A 22,414-nucleotide genomic window follows, 5' to 3' on the forward strand; every position below is an offset into this window, starting at 1 on the left:
AAAGTATCAATACTGCAATGTAGAAGTACTCTGTTACAAGTATAAGTAAAAGTCCGGAATTTAGAATTTACTTCAGTAAAAGTACAAAAGTATCGGTATCAAAATGTACTTAAAGTACCAAAACTAAAAGTACTAAAATGTTTGAAAATTGCAGATCTATACAAGCTCACAACGCGTCGCGATGCGACACGTTGTGAGCTTGTAGATCGGCTATTTTCAAATAGCCTAGGTATAAAATAAGGTTAAAGTGGTAAATGTATGTTTTTTAATGTAATAATTTATATCTGCAAGGTAAACTAGTAACTAAAATGTTCAAATAATTGTTGTGGAGTAAAATATAAATATTTGCCTCTGAGATGTAGTGAAGTAGAAGTGAAAATATAGGCAATTGGAAATACTCCAGTAAAGTAAAAGTACCTCAAAATTGTACTTAAGTACAGTACTTGAGTAAATGTACTTAGTTACTTTACACTGTAGGTTTCTGTAGGTTGAAGTGTCCCTGATTTTCATGTCAACGACCCCTAAATTGATATGTATTTGGCTTCTAAAACCTACTACTATTGTAGGTCCTACTACTATCACTACTAAGTGCTATAAAGATGTAAAAGATGTTTCTATAGGTGCACGCTTCTTATTAGCCATACCAGTTCCCCAAGCGATAATGTCTAATTTGCTGAAACAAGGACAGTATTTCTACAGGGACAAACTATCTGGGCCAAATCCCGATTCTAAACTCTTATCATGAGAGACACGAGTTCTCTCCCATCATGTTTTGTCTCATAGTTTTGTTTTTCTCGACTTAGGTGTAGCCGTAGCGTGTTGTTTAGATAGATTGTTTACCTGGTATCCAAGTTGTTACTACATTGTTCTCTCTGTACTTTAATTATGTGACTTTAACCTATTGTTTATTGACTAGAGCTCATACTCTCTCTGCTTATTCAGAGTTGCTCTGGTTATGATGAGCGTCTACTAAATTGTCACGTTGAGTTAGTGAATAGTGTTTTTATTTTACACTACTTTGTTTCATACGACTCTCCTTCCACTGCACTGTCTGATCTCTCTGACCTACAGTAACAGACAAAAGAACAAATGCAACAGCAATGTAGAACAACGCACTGTTGCATAGCCAAAATATACAGCCACATATATTTTTCACCCACATTTTCTTTTAAACAATATCATTTTGACTTTCAAAATTATAGAGTCTACATTGTTTTATTGAACTCACCTTTTGTTTCCAGTCTTCAGCATTTCTTACAAAATAGAATCCACCAATAGTATCAAACAGCACTGCCAGAAAAAAAAGTGTCAAGTGTATACTTTCCTGCCAAAAAGTTATGACAAGTTATATGCTTCAGAAAGATTTACTCCAGTGTCAAGACTATAAATGTAAACGAACAAGCACAAAAACACAGGTTAATCCCTCTTAATCCATCATTAGTACAAGCGTGTTGAAAAATGAAATTGAGCCGTGCTCTCTGCCTGGCAGTGGCAGCAGTGAGCGTGTCACCGATGAGAACGGTGTCAGGAGACGCTGCTCATGTCACAGATTCCCACGCTGCCAGGCAGCGCTGCCTGGCCGTCCCAGCTGCACATGCATTCTTTCAGAGGGCACATTACTCGCATTCCTTACAAGTGGTTATCGGCTGTTATATCCTGACCATTGCATTTCACCTGACATTGCATTTCAACATCCTCCTCCTCCTGCAGAAGTTGAGAAATTGTCCTGAAAGCATTCTTGCTTAGTCTGTACTTTATGGTTTATTATTCTTTATGGTCTGTCTATCAATTTGCCATTTAAGGTACACCCAAGGTCTGCTTGGGTAAATATAGGTGCTGTCTGAAGCTTTATTGCCCTTGTCCACAATAGAGGGGCTATATTGAGGTGTCCGAATGTCCTGCACAAGCCCCTGATAAATCCACACTGAGCTGAATGAGGCGCCATATGAAAGGCATGACAGGCACTCATGAGGCAGACGTGTGAGGGTTGATCCACAGGGCAGGCCACCCCCCCACACCCATTAGGATCACATTTCTTCACACAAGCAACCTGACCCCTCCGCTCGCACATGAAACAGTCTGGAACAGTGTAGATCAGCTATTTTCACGATGTTTGCCTCTTTGTTACATCATATTTGCCAATTTGGCCAATTTGCTATTAAAAAGGTCAATTGTAACTAGAAAGTAGAAATGTGCAGATACCCTGTATACACTTATACTGTATGTCGGTTTGTGTACTGTTGAGTGAGAAAACAATGTTGCACATTAAGCTAATCATCTGGGGACCCCCAAAATAATTTGGGGAACCCTGACCCCCAGTTTGGGAACCACTGGTGTAGACAATGAATATTGTCTTATAATAATAATAATAATGCACAAACGTCAACTATAGATGGCGGGAGGAGTAGGACGAAGGCTCTACGTCTTCCCGGTGGGGGCTCCTCACTGGTCGGTGAGTCAGTAGGATACAACAGCAGTGACAACAACACAGAAATGTGTGTGGGGAGGAATTGAGGAGGAAAATGGGTTAAAAAAAAGTTAAGTTAGAGTTGTTCTTTTTTTGTCACGCTTCTATTTCTCCGTATTTGGAGAGGGGCTGCCCTGTCCCACCCCGGGTCCACCCCTGGCCCACCCAAGAGCAAGTGGAGCATGATGCTGCAACTTGAGAAAGAGCATTAAATGAGCAGATGGTAGTGGAACTGCTGGCTCAGAGAGCTCAGAGGGCATGAGGTCATAAAAGATACTGACAAGTAACACATATCAAAACGGTCTCTATGATTCGCAAGATCTACTGTAGGCCTACTTCTATCAAAGGGGAAACTCTGACTTGTCCCTGCAATGTCACGTCTCACACTTTGGCGTTCACACCTGAGGGGTGTGCTGCTGGTGAATAAGCCACTTGTTTTTTTCCCCCTTTTTTCTCCCCAATTTATTGTTTATGCCAATTAATTCCTCCCCGCACACATTTCTGTGTTGTCACTGCTGTAAGGAGCCTTCGCCCGACTCCTCCTGCCAACAGGCCAGTTGCCCTCCGCCGAAAACGGGCCAATTGTGTTTGTGTAGGTCTACGCTCGACAAAGCCGGATGCACCACGGTGGACTCGAACCCACAACCTCCGCCGTGGTGCATGGCACCCGAGCGCACCACTTGGTTCTTTTCATTGACCAACAGGCCAGGGCTATGTGCTCCCTCTTAACCACCTGCTTACATTCTCTGACAGTCATCTTCTTAATCACATGAACCCTTGCCAATCCCTTTTCTGGGGGCGAACGTTCAGTGAAATTACATCGTAATGAGCTTGTAAATTGGCTATAGGCAAAGAGATTTGCCAAGGGAAAAGGAAGGCCCTAGCTGGGGGACCCCAACTAAATATATAGGGGTTATGTGGTTAAATAAAAACATTCATCAATCAAACTGAATGCACTAAATATATAATCGTCTTAGGCTGAGTTGTGAATCATCATCAATAAACATCAAATTATAGAAAGATAATGAAGCGAATTTTTTATCATTGCATTATGAGACAGTAACACAGTTCCCCCATAGTTCCCCCATGAGTGAGCCACGTTATCATTGGTTGACAGGTCACTAATTGCTTTACACACACACACACACACACACACACACACACACACACACACACACACACACACACACACACACACACACACACACACACACACACACACACACACACACACACACACACACACAGATGTAAGATATTTAAATTATACTATGCAATGCAATGCAATGTAGATTAGATTAGATTATATTAGATTGGCTATTATCACGGCATAAAACAATGCTTGAGTGGTTAAGGTTGAGAGAGACGAGGGGGGGGGGGGTTAAGACATTATGGCTGAGGCAGGGATACACTTATACAACTGTGAGAAGCCATCATGTCCATAATGTCCAGCTAATGTCCAGATAGCTAGCATATGGATGCTGCTCAATCAATGAAGGAGAAGATGCTGCCCTCAGCCCAGTGGATTAGGCGTCCATTAGTCTTGATGGAGGCCGGAAGAGGAGCTACTAGGCCCCCCTTATCTATTTTGGTCAGATTAATGCACTCAGCAGCAGAGTAAAAACTGAACATAAAGAATTAAACCTTCCTCTCAGCATTTATATCCATAGGAAAGGACGCATAGGAGAAATTAAACCTGACCAAGCACATTGCTTGGTCAGGAGATGCAGGGCCGCATTAATGTCAGAATGGGCCCTAGGCAAAGGCCCCCCCAAGGACGCATGCGCGAGCATGTGTTCCGTGCTTGTGTGCGCGCGCAAATTTGCGGTTTCTTACCGGGTTTGTTACTTTTTTGGATGTTCTTGTTACATTAATTCGGTTTTATTTCTCAGTAGTTTGTCTTTCAGTATTGTCTTTAAAAAAAAATATAGAAAAAAAATATATATAATATATATATATATATATATATATATATATATATATATATATATATATATATATATATATATATATATATATATATTTCTGATTCAATAAAGATGTATCATGCATTGTAGGTCAGTTCATTGTGTAAAGTTTTCTTTCTTGTTATTTTTTGGAGAGTCCGGTTCTTTCCTATGGATGTGGGCCCTGGCATGGTTTAATTATTTTATGGTTTTACAGGAGTTATCTCTAATTGCTCTCATATTATTTGTTGGTTAAATGTTACTCCTATTGCACAGAATGATCTGCAGTTCATATTAAAGTGACTGGCAGCAGAAAGCGAAAGAATTAAAAAAAATAAGCAATAGCTTAGGAGCAAGGCGCATTTGAATATGTGTATGGCTGCCTTCTGCATTCTTGCAAATTCCCCACTGTTGCTACAGATATCATACCTGCCTTAAGAGGTTTGTCATACCTACCATTCTATCTGTACTATAACTTGATTCTATTTTTATCTATCATTTGTTCTTATTTCTACCTATTTTTTATTTGTATTCATTACATCTAGTATTATTAATTGTATTATTATCATCTTGTTGACTACCACCAGTATGAGAAACACTGTGTAAACCCTCTGGATTCTCTTTCTCCATTCTTGAAAGCAGATTGCAAGATCATGCCTTGATGCTGCCACTAGATGGCACCATATACTTGTCTAGAAGAGTTCAGCAATACTTTGCTTATACCTACAAATATCACAAAGATGCATAAACTAATAAAATAAAAGACTCTACCATAGCAGAGTGGGCTTATTGCATATTTATGTGAGCAGTTGCCATTTGCCAATAAACTGTAGTATTGTGGTAACTGGAGCAAAGCAAGACAAGTTTAGTTTCCACTGGGTGGATTATGTTACCATGTTGTTTGAACTTGAAGGTAAGAGAAGAAATGTTAAATTATGTAAAATGGAAAGCTTATTCGACCCTCTCTGCTTTCATGAATTGTGAATAGCAGTAATTAGTCACATCAGCATGTCTTTGTGTTGAAAGGACAGCAGGGTCTGAGCTTGTGACTGGAAGAATGATGGCCGGAAAAAATCTGTGTGGAGAAAGTGAATAAGTGACATTATGCTCTCTCTTTCTCTCTCTCCCTCACCATGTACATGGAAAGTAACTAAGTACATTTACTCAAGTACTGTACTTAAATACAATTTTGAGGTATTTTTTTTACTTCTATGTATTTCCAATTTTCAATACTTTTACTTCTACTCCACTACATCTCAGAGGCAAATATTGTACTTTTACTCCACTACAATTATTTGTTAACTTTAGTTACTTTGTAGATTTAGATTATTATTATAAAACATACATTAACCACTTCAGCCATATACTTCAGCTACTTGAAAATAGCAGATCTGTAGATCTGCTATTTTCAAAAGATGTTTTACACATTTTGAAAACTTGAAATTCTCCATAATGAGTACTTTTACTTTTGGTCCTTTAAGTATATTTTGATGCCACTACTTTTGTACTTTTACTCAAGTAAATTCAAAATACCAGACTTTTACTTGTATCAGAGTATTTCTACATCGCTTCATTGATACTTTTACCATCACTGCTCCCAACTGTTCCAGAGAGAGAGATCTTTACTGCCTGGTGAAAACTGCTCCCCACATTTAAATAGGCCCATGACATGTCCAGCTATATATCAACTTGACTTCTATCATGTGTATCCACTGGGTTCATGCTTTGAGGAGGAGACAAGGTCAGGGGCTTGTGATTTACAGCTTTCTGTGGTTTGAACGGCACAATAAAGTCCTGTAATCTACCACTATGTGGGACATTTGAATAGCATGACACGCATGCATGCATGCATGCACACACACACACACACACACACACACACACACACACACACACACACACTTGCATACTTGCTTGCATGCTCGCACACGCTTGCTTGCATGCATGCATGCACGCACAAAATCAAAGTTCAAACTTGATATTTTGCTTGTAATATATTGTTGCTTTCGGCCTCTTATCTCCATATTTTAACTTGTGAAATTAACGCCCTACTTGATCATACTACAGCGTCACACAAAAGCATTGAATGTAGCAGATCCACAAGCTTGAAACACAGAGCGAAGCAACGTGTTTTGAGCTTGTCGAATTTGGCCTATTTTTTTTATTTGAATCCTGAAAAGTGCATAGTAAAAAAAAGAAAAAAGTGTTATCTTCAGCCAAGCAATGGTCTTAAATGTAAATTATCTCTCAACCACTTAAAACTCTATATACAGTGTTGACCGGAGTAGATTTCTTTTTGGATTCTGAGATCGTTGATGTGCATTTAACTGTAGCCTCTGTGTCCTTTTTACCCTAGTCAATGTCTCTGCTCAATTAACAGGACAGTATCCTGTGCCATCCTAGCTGGCAACAGTCCTTAAATGCAAACCAACACAAGTCAATAAATACATGTAATCATTAATGAATAGGTGACAAATTAACTCTCAAAATGATACTTTAAACAAAAAAAACACATTTGCTTTAACATTTTTTTCCCATTTATTTAGTCGTCATACATCAATTGAAATGTATTTCTATACTTGATACAGTAACGGGTCATAAATATAATATAGTGCGATATCTTCAACAACATAACTAACACGCAATTCATTCACATCTTCACACACACACACAAAAAAACCAATAACAAATTCAACAACGACAACATGAAGAACAACATCAAAGTCACTATTGCGAGGTACTGCAGGAAGAAGAAGACATCCTAGCTTCCTGATAAATTACAGCTAATTTAAACTCGGTCATACGAAGAAGAATAAATTAGGCTTTCGACACGGAACTGCCCGTCCCTTTACCCTTGTGCCTGTTCCCATTTTTTTAATTAATCTATACAGATTGTTTTTACATCGGGGGGGAGGTACTGGGAGCATGCTGCAACTAGTAGTCGCCGTATGTGCGAGGGTAGTACGTAAACTTGATTGGGTTGGCCCAATTATTTTCACAATTACAATACGGATGGAAGTTACACTTCCATCAGTATTGTCATTGTTAAGTTATACTTAAGTTGCGTGCCAAAAATGACAGATCTACAAGCTCACAACGGGTCACGATGCGACGTGTTGTGAGCTTGTAGATCGGCTATTTTCACCGTGCGACAGTGGCGTGCAACTGCATGTAAATTAGGCTTAACTGTCTGGTAACAAACTTGTTGTGTCTTGTAACTGAGCTGATCCACTTAGACAAGTGCTGATGCTGATGAGCGATGAAATGGGACTCGATAACGTTGCTGCTATATTGTCACAGGTCACATATACACTGTACGACTTCCAGCACCTCGTAGAGGCTGACAAATGCTTACAATGAAATGTAGGTGTACAGTTATGCGAAGTCGGAATGTTGAAGTTGGAAGTAAGCACTCGAGGAATGGAAAAGAAAAAGAGATCCAATGGCCTTCAGGTAAGACTTTTTGAAAGCAGTTTGGGGCCACTGGGTTTCGCACCACACCACACCGCACAGCACTGAGGAGTAAAAGAGGAGGGAGATGATGAGAGTCAGTGATGGAGGGTTCCTGGTTCATTCTTCCAGGGTTCGGAAGGCGTTCTGCATGTCCTCCAGGAGCTGGGCGTAGTCCGCTTTGATCTTGGCCTCGCCGTCCTTCACCGGGTCCTGAAGCACACAAATAAAAAGCATTAATAAAAAGGAAATTGTTAAAGGGATACTTCACTTTCGGGCCGGGGACACATTTAAAAAAAAATATTAAAAATAAATGAAAAAAGTTATGGAAAATTCATGGCCCCCTCACACATTAGTAGGACACTCTAATGCGTGAGGGGGCCATGAATTTTCCATAACTTTTTTCATTTATTTTTAATATTTTTTTTAAATGTGTCCCCGGCCCTAAAGTGAAGTATCCCTTTAAGTACATTAGATTCATAAAACAGAACTAGTAGTTCATGTTCATACAGAGAGGGGGCGGCATAGGTATATAAAAACAAAGAGTGATAGTTGCTGGTCGATCTCTTGACATGTTTATAATCGATTGTCTTCGTTGCTTAACTCAAGCACAGAATGCACAAACCTGAGAAAATCAAACATCAGAGCTTTCATCCTATGTTGACAAAGTCTATTAATCTCTTTCAACCTGGCATCCCTAATTTGGGTATGTCAACTTAGTTGACCGGGGTCCAGATTGAGGCCTTTGCTTTTATGAAAGTTAAACCCTAAACCCTAATAAATTATTAGGGTTTGTTTTTATTGGAAGATGCTTCTGAACATGCATTAATCTAATCTATTCTATTGCTAAGAGAGAGAGATCAACCAAGTGCTCAATGGAGATACAAGTTGAGTTAACAACGTAGATTGGTGCTTCTAGGATCAACAGGAAACAAGACTTAAAAATGCGGAGGAGAGGGCGTAAAATCAAGGTACTTTAATCATGTCTACAAAATGTTAAAAGCCCCAACATTTAAAGTACCTTGATTTTACGCCCTCTCCTCGTTATTATTATTATTTTTTTTAATTACATTTTTATCCCATGATTTTGTAACCCCATTTTTTACACCCAGTGCCAATTGTCTATGTAATCCTGGGCACTACCTTCCCTCTGCCAACATAGGGAGGCCAGGGCCGAGCTCATGCCTCCTTCAATGCATGAGAGCCTACTGACCTTCTTGTCACCTGACAGGGGAGAGTTTCCCTGGTTGGACGTAGCGTGTGGAAAGAACACGTTATTCCAACCAGTTCCCTTCCCCTCCATCAGGCGCCCCGGTTGGCCAGGGGGAGGCAGTACAGTTATTTATTTTTTGAGTGCTCGGATCAGTTCTATAACTAGTTTGAACACTTCAATTACTCTTTCATCTTAAAATAACTAATAACCGAAAATAGCCGATCTACAAGCTCACAACGCGTCGCAGAAATGTTGTGAGCTTGTAGATCGGCTATTTTTGGCACACAACATGATTCCATTGACGTCTGTGGAATAAAAATGACTGAAATCAGTCGTGGCGACTGAGAACATTAATCCATGAGATACGACGTGTGCAGCACCTTGAACTTCATGGCGCTGATCTTGTAGAGGATCTCTCCCATGTGCTCCCTGATCATGGACCACGTGATCTTCTGGTCGCTCTGTGCCGTGGTCTCCACGGCGTGCCGGGCCATGTCGTAGAACGCTATCATGTTGGACAGGATGCCCACCGTCTTGTAGAACGGACAGAATCTGTGTGTGGAAAGGAGTAAAAAAACAGTGTCAAAGCCCTGTTAAGTCAGCTGGACAAAGAATGGAAACAACAAGGGTTCCCAAACTTTTCAGGCTGCAACCCCCCAAAATAGTCATATTTTTTACTGGGGACCCCCAGGCCCCCACCCTGACAAGCACTTGGAATTGTAGGCATTACATTTAATTTGACTCGGTTCCACAGATAAATATTGTCGGCTATTTTCACAATGTTTGCCTTACCTAATATTTGACAATTTGGTATTAAAAAGGTCTTAAAAGTCCTTAAATTGTCACTTTGGAAATGTACTGTAGTGTATAAACTTATACTACATGTTGGTTTGTTTACTGTTGAGTGAGAAAACAATGTTGCACATTAAGATAATCATCTGGGGACCCCCCAAAATCATTTGGGGGACCCCCATGGGGGTCCTGACCCCCACTTTGAGAACCAATGCACTACACATTAGTGTTTGGTTGGGGACGTTTGTTTTTTTACCTGTCGTAGGGGGTGTAACCGTTCTGTTGCAGAAAGTCGTCCTTAATTAGCTTAGCGACCTCTAGTGTTATCTTGTCCGACTCAGCCAGAGATGCCTGTTTAGACCACAAAACGGGATGAGAAATTAGTGGGGATGGACCATTTGTGGAGGTTTAACTCATAAACTCATTAATCAAAAGATTTCATTAATCAGATTAACTGACTCGATGGAGGTCTTTCAGCCATCAGACAGTGGAGTAGCAGGCCTGATTACACGTCACAATTCAAAGGACCAGTGGTCCATCTTTACATTAAAGAGTTAAATTAACACTGCATCTTACACTGTACAGTGAAACAGCTCTCAAATCATCACTCTTTTATAAACAAATGCTTTGATTCTGACAATAATTAGGTAACATTACAAAACCCGACAGCATTATTTTAACATAACGATGTCAACTTCCTGTTGGCATTTACCATTTGAAGATCCCGATCTGGATCCACGGATCGCCTTCCTGATTCAAATACTAGAATCAAATTTGTGAATCTGCTTTGTTTGCAATCGTTTGTGAGATAAAAGAGTAACTTTGAGACCCATTTAACTTTGCAGTGTAAGTCAACAAGGAGACTATTTTGGAATATCAATTTCAAATCCACGGAGCAACTATTGAAGATGCCTCAACAATATTCGGAGATACTGTACATAATGGCAAAGTAACTACACAACCCGAGTCTCCACCAAAGTGTAATTTGCTTTAAAATGTGTCTTTCATTCTCACCTTGCCAACAAGCTGCACGATCTCGGCCAGGTCCTCCTCTTCCTGTAGGATCTCCTTGGCCTTGGTGCGGAGAGGCACGAACTCGGGGAAGTGCTTGTCGTAATACTCGTCCAGAGCGCGGGTGTACTTACTGTAGCTGATCAGCCAGTTAACAGAGGGGAAGTGCTTCCTCTGGGCCAGCTTCTTGTCTAAACCCCAGAACACCTACAAAAAAAAAAAATAGGTAAAAAAACTGAATGCAAGTATGAAACTAAACTAAACCAAACACTGCCGACATAAAACGTGGTCAAACCTGACATGGTCTAGAAATGAGAACATACCTGAACAATACCCAATGTGGCTGAAGTCACAGGGTCTGAGAAGTCTCCACCAGGGGGCGATACGCTGAGAAGAATTAACATTGTTATCAAATTGGAGCACTATACAGTGGGACAACTAGAGGTGCAACAGTTAATCAATAGTCGCAGACAATAATCAATAGTTGCACAATATTCAGATAACCATAAACTATGTTGACATGGACGGAACAGCAGCAGAGGCCTAGACACAGTAAAATAGACCATAAATGTTTTATGTACAACTCACGCTCCTACGATGCTGACGCTGCCCTCTCGCTCTGGGTTTCCGAGGCACTTGACACGTCCGGCACGCTCGTAGAAGGACGCCAGCCTGGCACCAAGATATGCAGGATATCCGCTGTCTGTAGACCACAGGACACACAACTAGGTGGAAACCAATACATTTTAAACTTTGGAGCATCACCCAGTGTGCAGACTTCTTTTTGGATTTTGACCGGCACCTGGCACTTCAGTGAGTGGATGTGCGTGCTTTTTTTCTAAGAATGAGGATGCACATTCCCTTGGAGCGAGAGGGACTCACCGGCAGGCATTTCAGCCAATCTTCCAGAGATTTCCCTCAGAGCTTCAGCCCATCGGGAGGTGGAGTCGGCCATCATACTGACGTTGTAGCCCATGTCTCTGAAGTACTCAGACAGTGTGATCCCTGCGGAGACAATTAATTTGCGTTCAAACCTCGATTAGACACAGTGAGCAGAATAGGTTCATAGGTTCGGTGTTTGTAGTGCGCCCCCCATCCAGTTATTACACTGGCCTGGGAGCGCAGTCCAAAGGAAAGAGTAAAAAAACATAGGACAAGACAAAGAAGACTAGACTAGGACAACAAGAACGGAGGGAGTAGAAACTAAACACACAAACACACAAAACACAAAACAACAAATGAACCTGAGTCCTCTACAGCGAATAATCGTTAAACAGGTATGGCCCTCTAAAGCCTGATTCATACTTGGCGATTATTTGATTAATACAAAAAGTAATCAATATAAAATAAATAATGGCTAGCTGTAGCTACAATCACCACCTGTCCCCTGTACAGACCACCATCACAACACATAATCACCACCTGTCCCCTGTGGTGTATAGACCTCCTTTAGAGGCCGACCTCTTCCAAGAGGGACCAGAGAGACAAGGGTGTGTGTTTGCATGTGATGACGACACACTAAAGAATATGGTAGTTGTAGCTGCAGGCCTAGTTGTTTACCTGTGTAAATGGAGGCCTCTCGTGCAGCCACAGGCATGTTGGAGGTGTTGGCAACCAGAGCTGTTCTCTTCATGATGCTCTCCTCCTTACCGTCCACTTCCATTGTGAGCTGTTGGACAGGGATATATATATTCACTAACTGGGACATTTTACAGAACTATACATAACTATATAAAAAAACATGCAAGACCTGAAGCCGATTCTACAAATGTCTTCTAAATCCCAACAGTATTCTGAAAAACCTATGTTTCTATATCAGCGGTGCTCAAACTTTTCCATGTCAAGGACCTCCACAATTATATGTATTTGGCCGTCGACCCCCATCTGAAAGCTTTTTTAGCCCAAATCAAAAAATGACACAGATGCGTTCCAGGTCTTAATGGGTTAAACTGACAAACATGACAACTTGCAGTGTGCATGTGGCACTTCATCTAGAAATATGTCTGCTCTACCAAGACAGAATAAATGAACTTGTATCAAATCATATCATAAATGTGTATACAGTATATTGTTTGACAGACCTCAGGGAAGTCCCTCAACACTTCAGACATTTCGTTTCCTCGCTCTCCGCAGCCCACGTAGACGATGACATCACTGTTGGAGTACTTGGACAGCGACTGTGAGATCACCGTCTTTCCACATCCAAAGGCGCCTGGTATAGCAGTGGTACCGCCCTGCACACAACTATGGAATAATGGACACATCACTTTAGCTTCCTGGGTGAGTTAAAGTATAACATATCTGGCCTGTTTGGTTTATGCTGTGATGAGCAGTGTTCTCATTTTGAACATGTGTTTACTATCAGAATATAGCAGACACATCATTTCAGAAAAGAATTGGGGTGGCAAAAGCATGTTGAAAAAAGCTGTTGTTGTTGGTGAAAAGGAGAACATGTATAATGATGTTGACTGTAGCCAAATGATCTATAATGATGACATACCCAAAATGCAAAAGAAAAATTATAGTTGGGGAAAATATGCATAAAAGAACAGAATTTTAAACATGAACACTAGGGGGTGGCAACTGCCATCTCCTGAGACCCAAATGATGGCCTGGTAAACCGTCCTGGTCGCGTGAATTCACATTTTCACGCGTCTTCTGAAAATGTGAATTCACGTGACTGGGATGGTTTACCAGGCCAAATCAAATCAAAATGACGCCCCTGGAATATAGCCTTTTTTACAAAACAATTTTTGCTTCAACCAAAAGAGATCACTTACAGCACCTTCAACACTGGGGCCAAAATAAACAGTAATGAATGAAAGGAGAGGGGGGGGGGGGGTTACTCACGGGAACAGAGCATCCAGAACTCTCTGTCCGGTCAGCAAAGGGTGATTGGCGGGCAGCTTCTCTGTGACTGGACGGATCTGTCGTACGGGCCACACCTGAATCATGGTGAACTTCTCCTTTATCCCTTCAAATTCTAGCTCCAGAACCACATCCTGGTACACACACACACACACCACACCACACCCCACACACACACACACACACACACACACACGTCAGAAAAGTCACATCTTAAATTGGATCTGGAACACTGATGAATGGGTTCTCTCTCCTGAGTGGATGAAATTGGTGTCCCACCTGACAATGTATTTTCTGTTTACTAAAGAGCTGGAGAGATCCCTGTTACTGAAAAACCCTCTATAGCAACAGATCAGAATGTAGGGCTTTAACTCTTTAACAAAACCTTGTTGTTTTAACCAAAACAAATGACCACCAACATCACCTTGAAGAGCCACTCACCGAGACGTCGTAGTGCCCCGGCGGGGCGAGGTAGGTGACGGTGCCTCTGTTCCGAGGCGGACACATCAGCTTGTGTTTGATCAGGGTGTTCTCGAACACTGTGCCATAGATGTCACCGCCTGTGATGTGACTGCCCACCTGAAGTAAAGCACAACACAACATGCCGTCAGCAGCGCACATCCTTCAGCAGATTTTGTTTGGCTAAAACCACCAAGAAATGCACAACACATTCTGAATTAGCGATGTGGGAAAAAACGGATAGTTTTTCCAACCAGTTAGCCGACGAAATTATTCAGATAATGATGATTACAAAAATAATAATGATGATAATAATGATAATAAAAATGTACGGTGTAACCTAGTTATGATGACCCACATAGCCAACCCAAAAATGCATTACACAGAAATAACTTATCAGAATGGCAGATGCTTAGGCTCCTTTAATAGGCCTAACAATAGGGTTCCCTACACAGCTTGACCTGATCCAGGCTACTGGTTGCTTGTAGGCTAGTCTACGTACAGTACTTAATAAATACAAGTATTTATTAAGGAAGATTAACATGTGTTCTGGTGTCTATCCAGTAGTGCACAGTCGGTTGAGCACAAGGTTTGCTGTCATTATGCCCGAGGAGCAACCAACCGCATTAGAGTTCTTTGCGTCCCTATCTGTGTGTAATGGGACACAAAGTGCTTTATTTTAAGTGATTCAGCATGTTGCTCGTGCTGCTGTTGTTATTTGAGCGCCGTTTCACAAACTTTACATGGAACTGTGTCATCATCCTTTGTGAAACGTTCACAAACCAATCTACTGCTTTATGCGGTTCATTTTCTTTCACTCTCGCTCTCTGATCAACTACTAGTAGACCGTGCAGAAATGTCTTCTATGCTGAATATGTATTTCTTATGCAAAGTAACCAATAGGTTGCATATTCTGATTTATTTTACGGCAAACAGGATGTTTCTTGGCAGTTGGCACATGGTGATGGAGACTATGGAGACCGCAACTCATTTTAGTGCTCATGATGTAACGAGTCATGCATATTGGGCCATTAGCATGACAGGAAACATTTCTCATCGTGTAGGTTTCTTACTCTGAGGCTCTGGCCCGGAGAGAACTCCCATTTGATGTCTCTGTTGAGAGCAGGAAAGTTGACTCCCCTGGGGATATAAATGCTCTGTGTGACGTCGTTGATGTCCTTAAGTGGCCGCTGGATGCCGTCAAAGATGGAGCCCATGCACCCTGGTCCCAGCTCCACAGAGAGGGGCTTCCCAGTCCGGAGGACGGGGTCGCCCACGGACACACCCGCTGCAGCACTACGTTAAGGAAAAAGAGAAAAAGACCCCCATACAAAAGCACAGGAGAACAAAACCTGTGGCGTCTAGCTGAAATGGGTAAGCATTTCAGTACGGTTGTATTTCTTGTACCATAACACAATGGTTCTCAAACTTTTTCATGTCAAGGACCCCCAAAATGATATATATTTGGCCGCGGACCGCCATCTCAAAATATGTTGTTCCAGGGACCCCCCAGAAGCAAAGATTTGAGTTACAAATGTTTGCTTTAAAAAAAAATATATATATTCAAAGATTTGCACCAATTTTGATATTTTTCCAAACAATAGCAGATCTACAAGCTCATAGAGCTTGTATATGTGCTATTTTTGAATAGCCAAAGTATAAAAGGTTAAAGTGGTTAAAATTATTGTGACGCTATATTAACACATTTTGCTGGGGACCCCCTGGAACCCCCCCAAGGACCCCTGGGGGTCCCCGGACCCCACTTTGAGAACCAATGCCATAACAGACCAATGTATGTCTTCTTGGTCTTAGATGGTCTTTGATAGGTAATTCCTAATCTCTCAAGACAGATTCTGCTAACAGCAGAATCTGCCCTAAACATGGTAGTGTTGTTGTTAGTAGGAATAAACACAGGAGCACCCCGGAGGAAGTGGACTAAGAAAAGGGGAGTTTCTACACAAAAAAGGAGGTGGTTTACCAAATGAGTTCCCAGGTTAGAGGAGCGCACTTGTTGCCGGAAGGTTCCCGGTTCGAGTCCCAAGATCAGCAGGAAAAATCTGAGTGGGGTAGGGAATGGCCACCCCTCCCCCAACAAGTGCCCTTGAGCAAGGCACTGAACTGAGCTCCAGTGGAGCTGCTTAGTGGCCAACAGTATAAGACTGTGGTTGTACTGGTCAGCTCCCAGGTTTTAATTTGTGTGTCTGTCTATGTGCAGCAGGGCGTTGCTGAAAATGAGCACTTGAGCTCAGCTACTACCCTGGGTAAATAAAAAAATAAAATAAAATAAACAACATTATATGTGTAGAACTAGAGGTGGTCATGGTTTTTTGCACGAAGGATACAGGTCTCCTCGTAGACCTGGATGGTTGCCATGTCTCCCTCTAAGCGAATGATCTCACCAACCAGCTCACAGTGGCCCACGCGCACCAGCTCGTACATGGCTGCTCCTGCCATCCTAGTGGCCGTCACCACTGTCCAGGGAATGGGTTAAACAGCACAAAGACAAGGAAGAAATTATTAGAGACTTGTAGCATCAGGGAAGCAGTGTTGATTTAGTCGACTAAGACGAAAAATGTTCTTAGACTTAAATATATTGACAATTTCGTCAACAAATAAAAACTAGCAATTTTTTTTGTGAGGGACGAGTGGAGAAGAGATCCAGTAGAACTAAAAGACAAGTCATTTTATGTTTGGTTGCGCACGGGTGTTGCGCTCTGAAAATAGCCGATCTATAAGCTGTAAGTGTAAAATCAGCCATTATGAAGCCATCAAGGCACCGCCAAAATACCTTTTAGTTGACTAAATCAACTGTAGATTTAGTCGACTATAATCTTATGATATTTAGTCGACTAAAACTAGACAAAAACTAAAAAAAATCAGATGACTAAAGTATGACTAAAACTAAATGGAATTTTATTCAAAAGACTATGACTAAAACGAAATCAAAATTTGCTGTCAAAATCAACAATGCAGGGAAGGCTGTCTCTGTACACATTTGGTGCTATGATAGGGATACACATCAACCTCTTTTTTTTCTTACTTGAATATTGTTCGTTTTCAAACCTGGTCTCTGCATATTTCACCTTTTGTTTTGATGAAATGAAAAGTATTAACAAGCGCTTGTGACTAGTCTAAATAACTACACTGGATCCATTGTAACATGGTTTTCTTTTGTTTTTACTTTTCCTGAAAAGTAATGTTTCCACCTAAAAGTAATGATATCACAACCTTACTTCTTTGTTCCTAATCAATCCTAAAGTGATCATTTGTCATTATGTAGAAATAATCTCTCCCACGTTGTTTCTCATTAACCATACCTGGACCAGACACTCCATGTACAAATCCAAACTGGTCTTCTCTGTCTTCATCCTGGATCTTAGGAAGTTTAGAGGTATCCATCTTGAAAGTAGGTGTATCCTGCAACATACATTGAACAGTAACATGTGTCAAAAAAACATCAGTAATCGGTAGGCTAGCCTACACTCTCCAAAAATCGGTCGAGTTCTAACAGTGTAATAATTCTGACATCCCGCTCATAATTCTGACATCCCATTGTTCCGACCCTTAGGTTAGTGAGGTTAGGGTTAGTTATAATGGGGCCAGTAGGAACAACGGGACGTCAGGAAAATGGCATGGATGATGGCACCCTAAAAACAAACAACTGATTATCATCACTGCACAACCAGACCATCTAAATGTACTTTGCTGTTTGCAAGTTACCAGGTGAAATAAACACTTAAACCTGAGAGCACACTAACCTTTATTACAAAACAGGAACAGTTTAGACTGCAAGAGTAACACAGACGTTTAGTATTTTCGATGAATTGAATACACAGGACCCCAATGGAAACAAGCCATAGTGCCTTCTTGGGTTTAATCCTTTTAGCATTGTATTTGTATTAAACTGTACTTTGTGCTTTTTTTTTTGCAAACTGAAAAAAATCAATCAATCAATCAATCAATCGTCAGTTTGTCTTTTCAACAGTCAGACATAATAATGGTCTGAATGTCTGACTTGATAATTAACACCAATACAAGCAGTTTATGATATACCGTAATACCTTTAATACGCTGTCAAAAGAGCAGAGCCTAGCTTAATGCAGTGCCTCTCAAAGTGCCTCTTCCAATGTGTCCCCAGCAAAAAGGAGGAACATAGTTTAACAACTTAAACCCCTATTTTGTACTTCAGCTATTCGCTGACACGTCAAACTTTTGGATCCGTTATTTTAACACATTGAAAAATGTGGATTACCTTTGATATATTTTTAACACAAATCTCCTCTAATGGTGGTCCCTGGCATTTTCACAGGACCCCCATGGAAACAAGCCATGGTGATTTCTTGGGTTTAATCCTTTTGAATGGAACTGTACTTTATGTGCCTTTCTGGGCAAACTGTTAATAAAGTCATCAATCAATCAATTCAGAGAGGGGTCCAGACATACATGTCAATTTGGTGGTTCTTGAAATCATGAAAATGTTTTGAGAAAACTGAGTAGACAGTGTCAGAATGAGCAGTACTGTGGGTGTCAATCAGCTGATGTACATGATGCTAGCTGTAGTGGTTACTAGCAAACCTTTGCTCAAGTTCAAGATCATCCATGAAACGCAAAACGTTATGGTTTACTGTCACTGAGACCCAGTCAGTGGTATTCTTGATCATCGATGTTTTTGATCAGACATCAATGTGTGAGGTTTAGTCTATTGGTGCAGTATTGTGTAGGTGTAAAGCTGATTTGAATGAGCGTTGGCCTGTGTGTGTGTGTGTGTGTGTGTTTCGGTCAGGTGACCACCAGCTAGTGACTCAGTTTACATTTCATTTAGATGTTCACACTGACCACGAATCATCAGCATTAATAATCAGACAAAGACAATCGTCAGATTAATGCACGAGAAGAACAGCAACGATAGACTGCATTATAATTATCTGATAAATGAACAAATAACCCATGATAATAAATAATACCTTGTGTTCCTTGCTGTTGGTCCAGGCTGTTTGTGTGGCTGTGGCGACCGTGGAGGATCAGGGACAGTGTTGCCAGGTCCTTTGCGAGAGAAATAAGCAACTATGATTCGAGGTTAATGAAAACAGCTACATGAGACCTTTAATTAAACCTAGCCTTGGATCAAGACTATATCATAGAGATGTATTTTAAAGATGTCAAAATGGAATATCGGCTGTTTGAAAATTTACCGATTTACAAGCTCACAATGCGCCGCGATCGCGCGATGCATGCATCGTGAGCTTGTAGATCTGCTATTTTGTTTTTGTTTTTTATCTTGTAAAAAAAGTGATTAATGTTAAATATTTTTTGAAATATTTTAACAACACAAATCTTGTATGGGAGTCCCCGGGCACAACATATTTTTAGATGGGGGTTCATGGACAAATACATGTCCTTGCCATGAAAATGTTTGAGAACCACATTTAGGAAGCAAACCTAAACAAACCCTTTAGAAACAAAACAAGCCCCAAAAAAAGAGCAACAACCACCAATATTTACAAGCGACTTTACAGAAAAGTCGCTTATAATACGCTGACATGGCAACGCCGAGGAGGATCAGGGAGGAGGGGGAGCCTCGACGTTAATCACCTGCCGTCTGTCACACGACCGTCACGACCACTCGCGTGAGAAACTGCCGCCATTGTGGCTCCAGCCCTGTGATCTCGCGGTGCTTCACCTCCGTCTACCAAACGGAGCCAAAATGGCGGACACAGAGCAGCAGTTTCCCGCTCGACACGTTTAGCAGCCAAGAACTACCACCACTTTGGCAAGAACATGTAAAGACATGGAAGGTAACAGTGGAAATGACTAATTAAGCGTTAATTAGACACATTTGGGGGGAAAGACTACGCACAATTACACAACAACCAAACGATATCAAATATATGTATTTTAATCCTCCTTAAATAACTGCTTAATTATATTTATAATGATTTTAAACGGGCTTTAAATTAATATTTTCAAAACTGTTCCAAGCTAAATGGAATCAAAATTAGCTCGTAATGTTGACCAAACCAAATTCTTCTCGTCCTTTAGTTTAACTAAATTACGCCAGTGGAACAGCTGCAGCTCTATCCACCTTCAGGTAAGAAGTAATGAAACAGTATCTTATGAAACAGTTACATTTATACTGCTATAAAATAACCAGTCAGCAGTGGTGGAACTCACATTTCTTTTTTGTATTTAGGAATACTTTATTATTACAAGTAAACGTCCTGAATTCTAAATTTACTTGACTAAAAGACAAAGTACAAAAGTATTGGTATCAAAATGTACTTAAAGTACCAAAAGTAAAAGTACTCATTATGCAGAATGTCCCATTTCACAAGTTTTCAAATGTATTCACATCTTTTGAAAATAGCAGATCTACAAGCTTGCCACCCATTGTGTGCTTGTAGATCTGCTATTTTCAAATGGCAAAAATATATATATATGGGGCTGAAGTGGTTAATGTAATAATAATCAAAATCTACAAAGTAACTTGTTTTTAAAGTTTTTAAAGTTTTTTAAAATAATTGTATTGGAGTAAAGTATAATATTTTTTAAACATTTAGTAAATGTACTTAGTTACTTTACACCACTGAAAACAACCAGTCAGTCAGACATTAGCCATCTACAACTACAAGATAACATAAGCAGCATTGTACTGTAGCTAACAAGTTTCCATGACACAAGGTTCTTGTCTTGAACTTCGATATTATGCACAAAGACAAGTACAAACTGGAATGTTTACTATATATTTATAGTATGCTATATAAATAAAGTTATTATAAATGGATGCATTTTCCAAACTCCTGCAGTCATGTGTACAACACTGCCACCCAGTGGACATGTGGTTCTGCAAATGCAGTTACGTGAAGACATAAATAATGCAACACCACTTTACACTTAGATTTGATAACTTTCAGATTGGATTTTAAGTCTAATGTTATGTGTATTACTACATATCCAGAGTATCTGACATAGTTTTTTGTAAAATAGAGAAAGAGAGAAGATGGCCAACAAAGTGAAGACCTGCTGATATTGAAAGATTATTGGACTTTTATTTTTCAGACGCCATATGACAATAAATGGGAATGCACTGAGACAGCAAAATTATACACACACAGTACACGATGCAGACACTATGGGACAATCAAAAACTGACAGATGTGGTAGCTAATAAAAGTGAGGAACTATTAGTTAATATTTGGTCATGTTGCTGACCACTGAAGGTCATAAAAGCAGTGTGTGAGAGAGGATTATGTTCTTGGTATGTTGAGGGGTTTGCGCTCCCTATCATGCTCAAGCAGTTTAAAAATAAGAAAGTATCTTTGACTATAAAGTGCTTGAGTAAAATGTGTAGTCCACATCATTACAAATAACTTATTTGTAAACATCACACATTCTTAAAATCCATATATACAGTAAGTTACAGACAGGTAGCCTGGAAAGTGAACCAGAGGAATATGCCAGTGTGAATTTCATTTTGTCTGTCTGTTGTATTAGTGTGACGGGGCCAGGCTAACTGAAAGGTCGCGTGTCATCACTGTCTATTGCAGCACTCTTAACACACTGGTTCCCAACTAATTATTTTGGGATGATTAGCTTAATGTTCAACATTGTTTTCTCACTCAACAGTAAACAAACAAACCAACATACAGTATAAGTGTATACAGGGTATCTATCTGCACATTTCTGAAGCTACAATTTAATGACTTATAAGACTTTTTTAATACCAAATTGGCCAAATTGTCAAATATCACGTAAGACATTTGCTTGTAGTTCGGCTATTTTCACAATATTTATCTGTGGAACAGAGTCAAACTAAATGTAATGCCTACAATTCCAAGTGCTTGTCAGGGTGGGGGGTCCCCAGTTCAAATATGATTATTTTGGGGGGTCGCGGCCTGAAAAGTTTGGGAACCAGTAAACAGTTTATTTACTACTGTACCATCTTGAGGTGGGTGGTCACTTATAAGCATTATGTTAAACGCTGCACATCTGTGTTGCTCTTCATTACAGTCTAAAAGTATTGTTTAATTTTGTAAGTGCAAATAAACTTAAGTAAACTCAAATCAAATGTAAACTCTTTGCAAACCCCCTTTTGTGTGCTCTTGTGCATAAAACACAATTTGGCATTGTGACCCTATTAGTGTGGTTTTAGTATCATTACTGATACGTTTTATTCAACTGTTATCATTACATTTAAGGGTCAGTCAGTGT

At 40.3% G+C, this 22,414-nt stretch overlaps 1 protein-coding gene across 1 annotated transcript; it reads right to left on the bottom strand.

Annotated features, from left to right (window-relative positions):
* Window positions 1–6,947: 6,947 nt before the first annotated feature.
* LOC308090182 (V-type proton ATPase catalytic subunit A-like) lies at window positions 6,948–19,242 on the bottom strand. The gene is made up of 15 exons (XM_080435241.1): window positions 19,171–19,242; window positions 17,524–17,623; window positions 16,549–16,677; window positions 15,280–15,494; window positions 14,189–14,326; window positions 13,730–13,881; window positions 12,961–13,123; window positions 12,440–12,548; window positions 11,762–11,884; window positions 11,468–11,582; window positions 11,203–11,266; window positions 10,883–11,086; window positions 10,125–10,219; window positions 9,457–9,628; window positions 6,948–8,076 (listed from the first exon to the last, which is right to left on the bottom strand). Exons 2-15 carry the CDS (start codon window positions 17,603–17,605, stop codon window positions 7,984–7,986), a joined length of 1,854 nt encoding a protein of 617 aa, XP_080291367.1. The 5' UTR covers window positions 17,606–17,623; window positions 19,171–19,242; the 3' UTR covers window positions 6,948–7,983.
* Between the last annotated feature and the right edge of the window lie 3,172 nt (window positions 19,243–22,414).

The sequence above is a fragment of the Gymnoscopelus braueri genome, assembly GCF_963280865.1.
Source record: "Gymnoscopelus braueri genome assembly, chromosome: 8".
Classification (NCBI taxonomy): Eukaryota; Metazoa; Chordata; class Actinopteri; order Myctophiformes; family Myctophidae; genus Gymnoscopelus; species Gymnoscopelus braueri.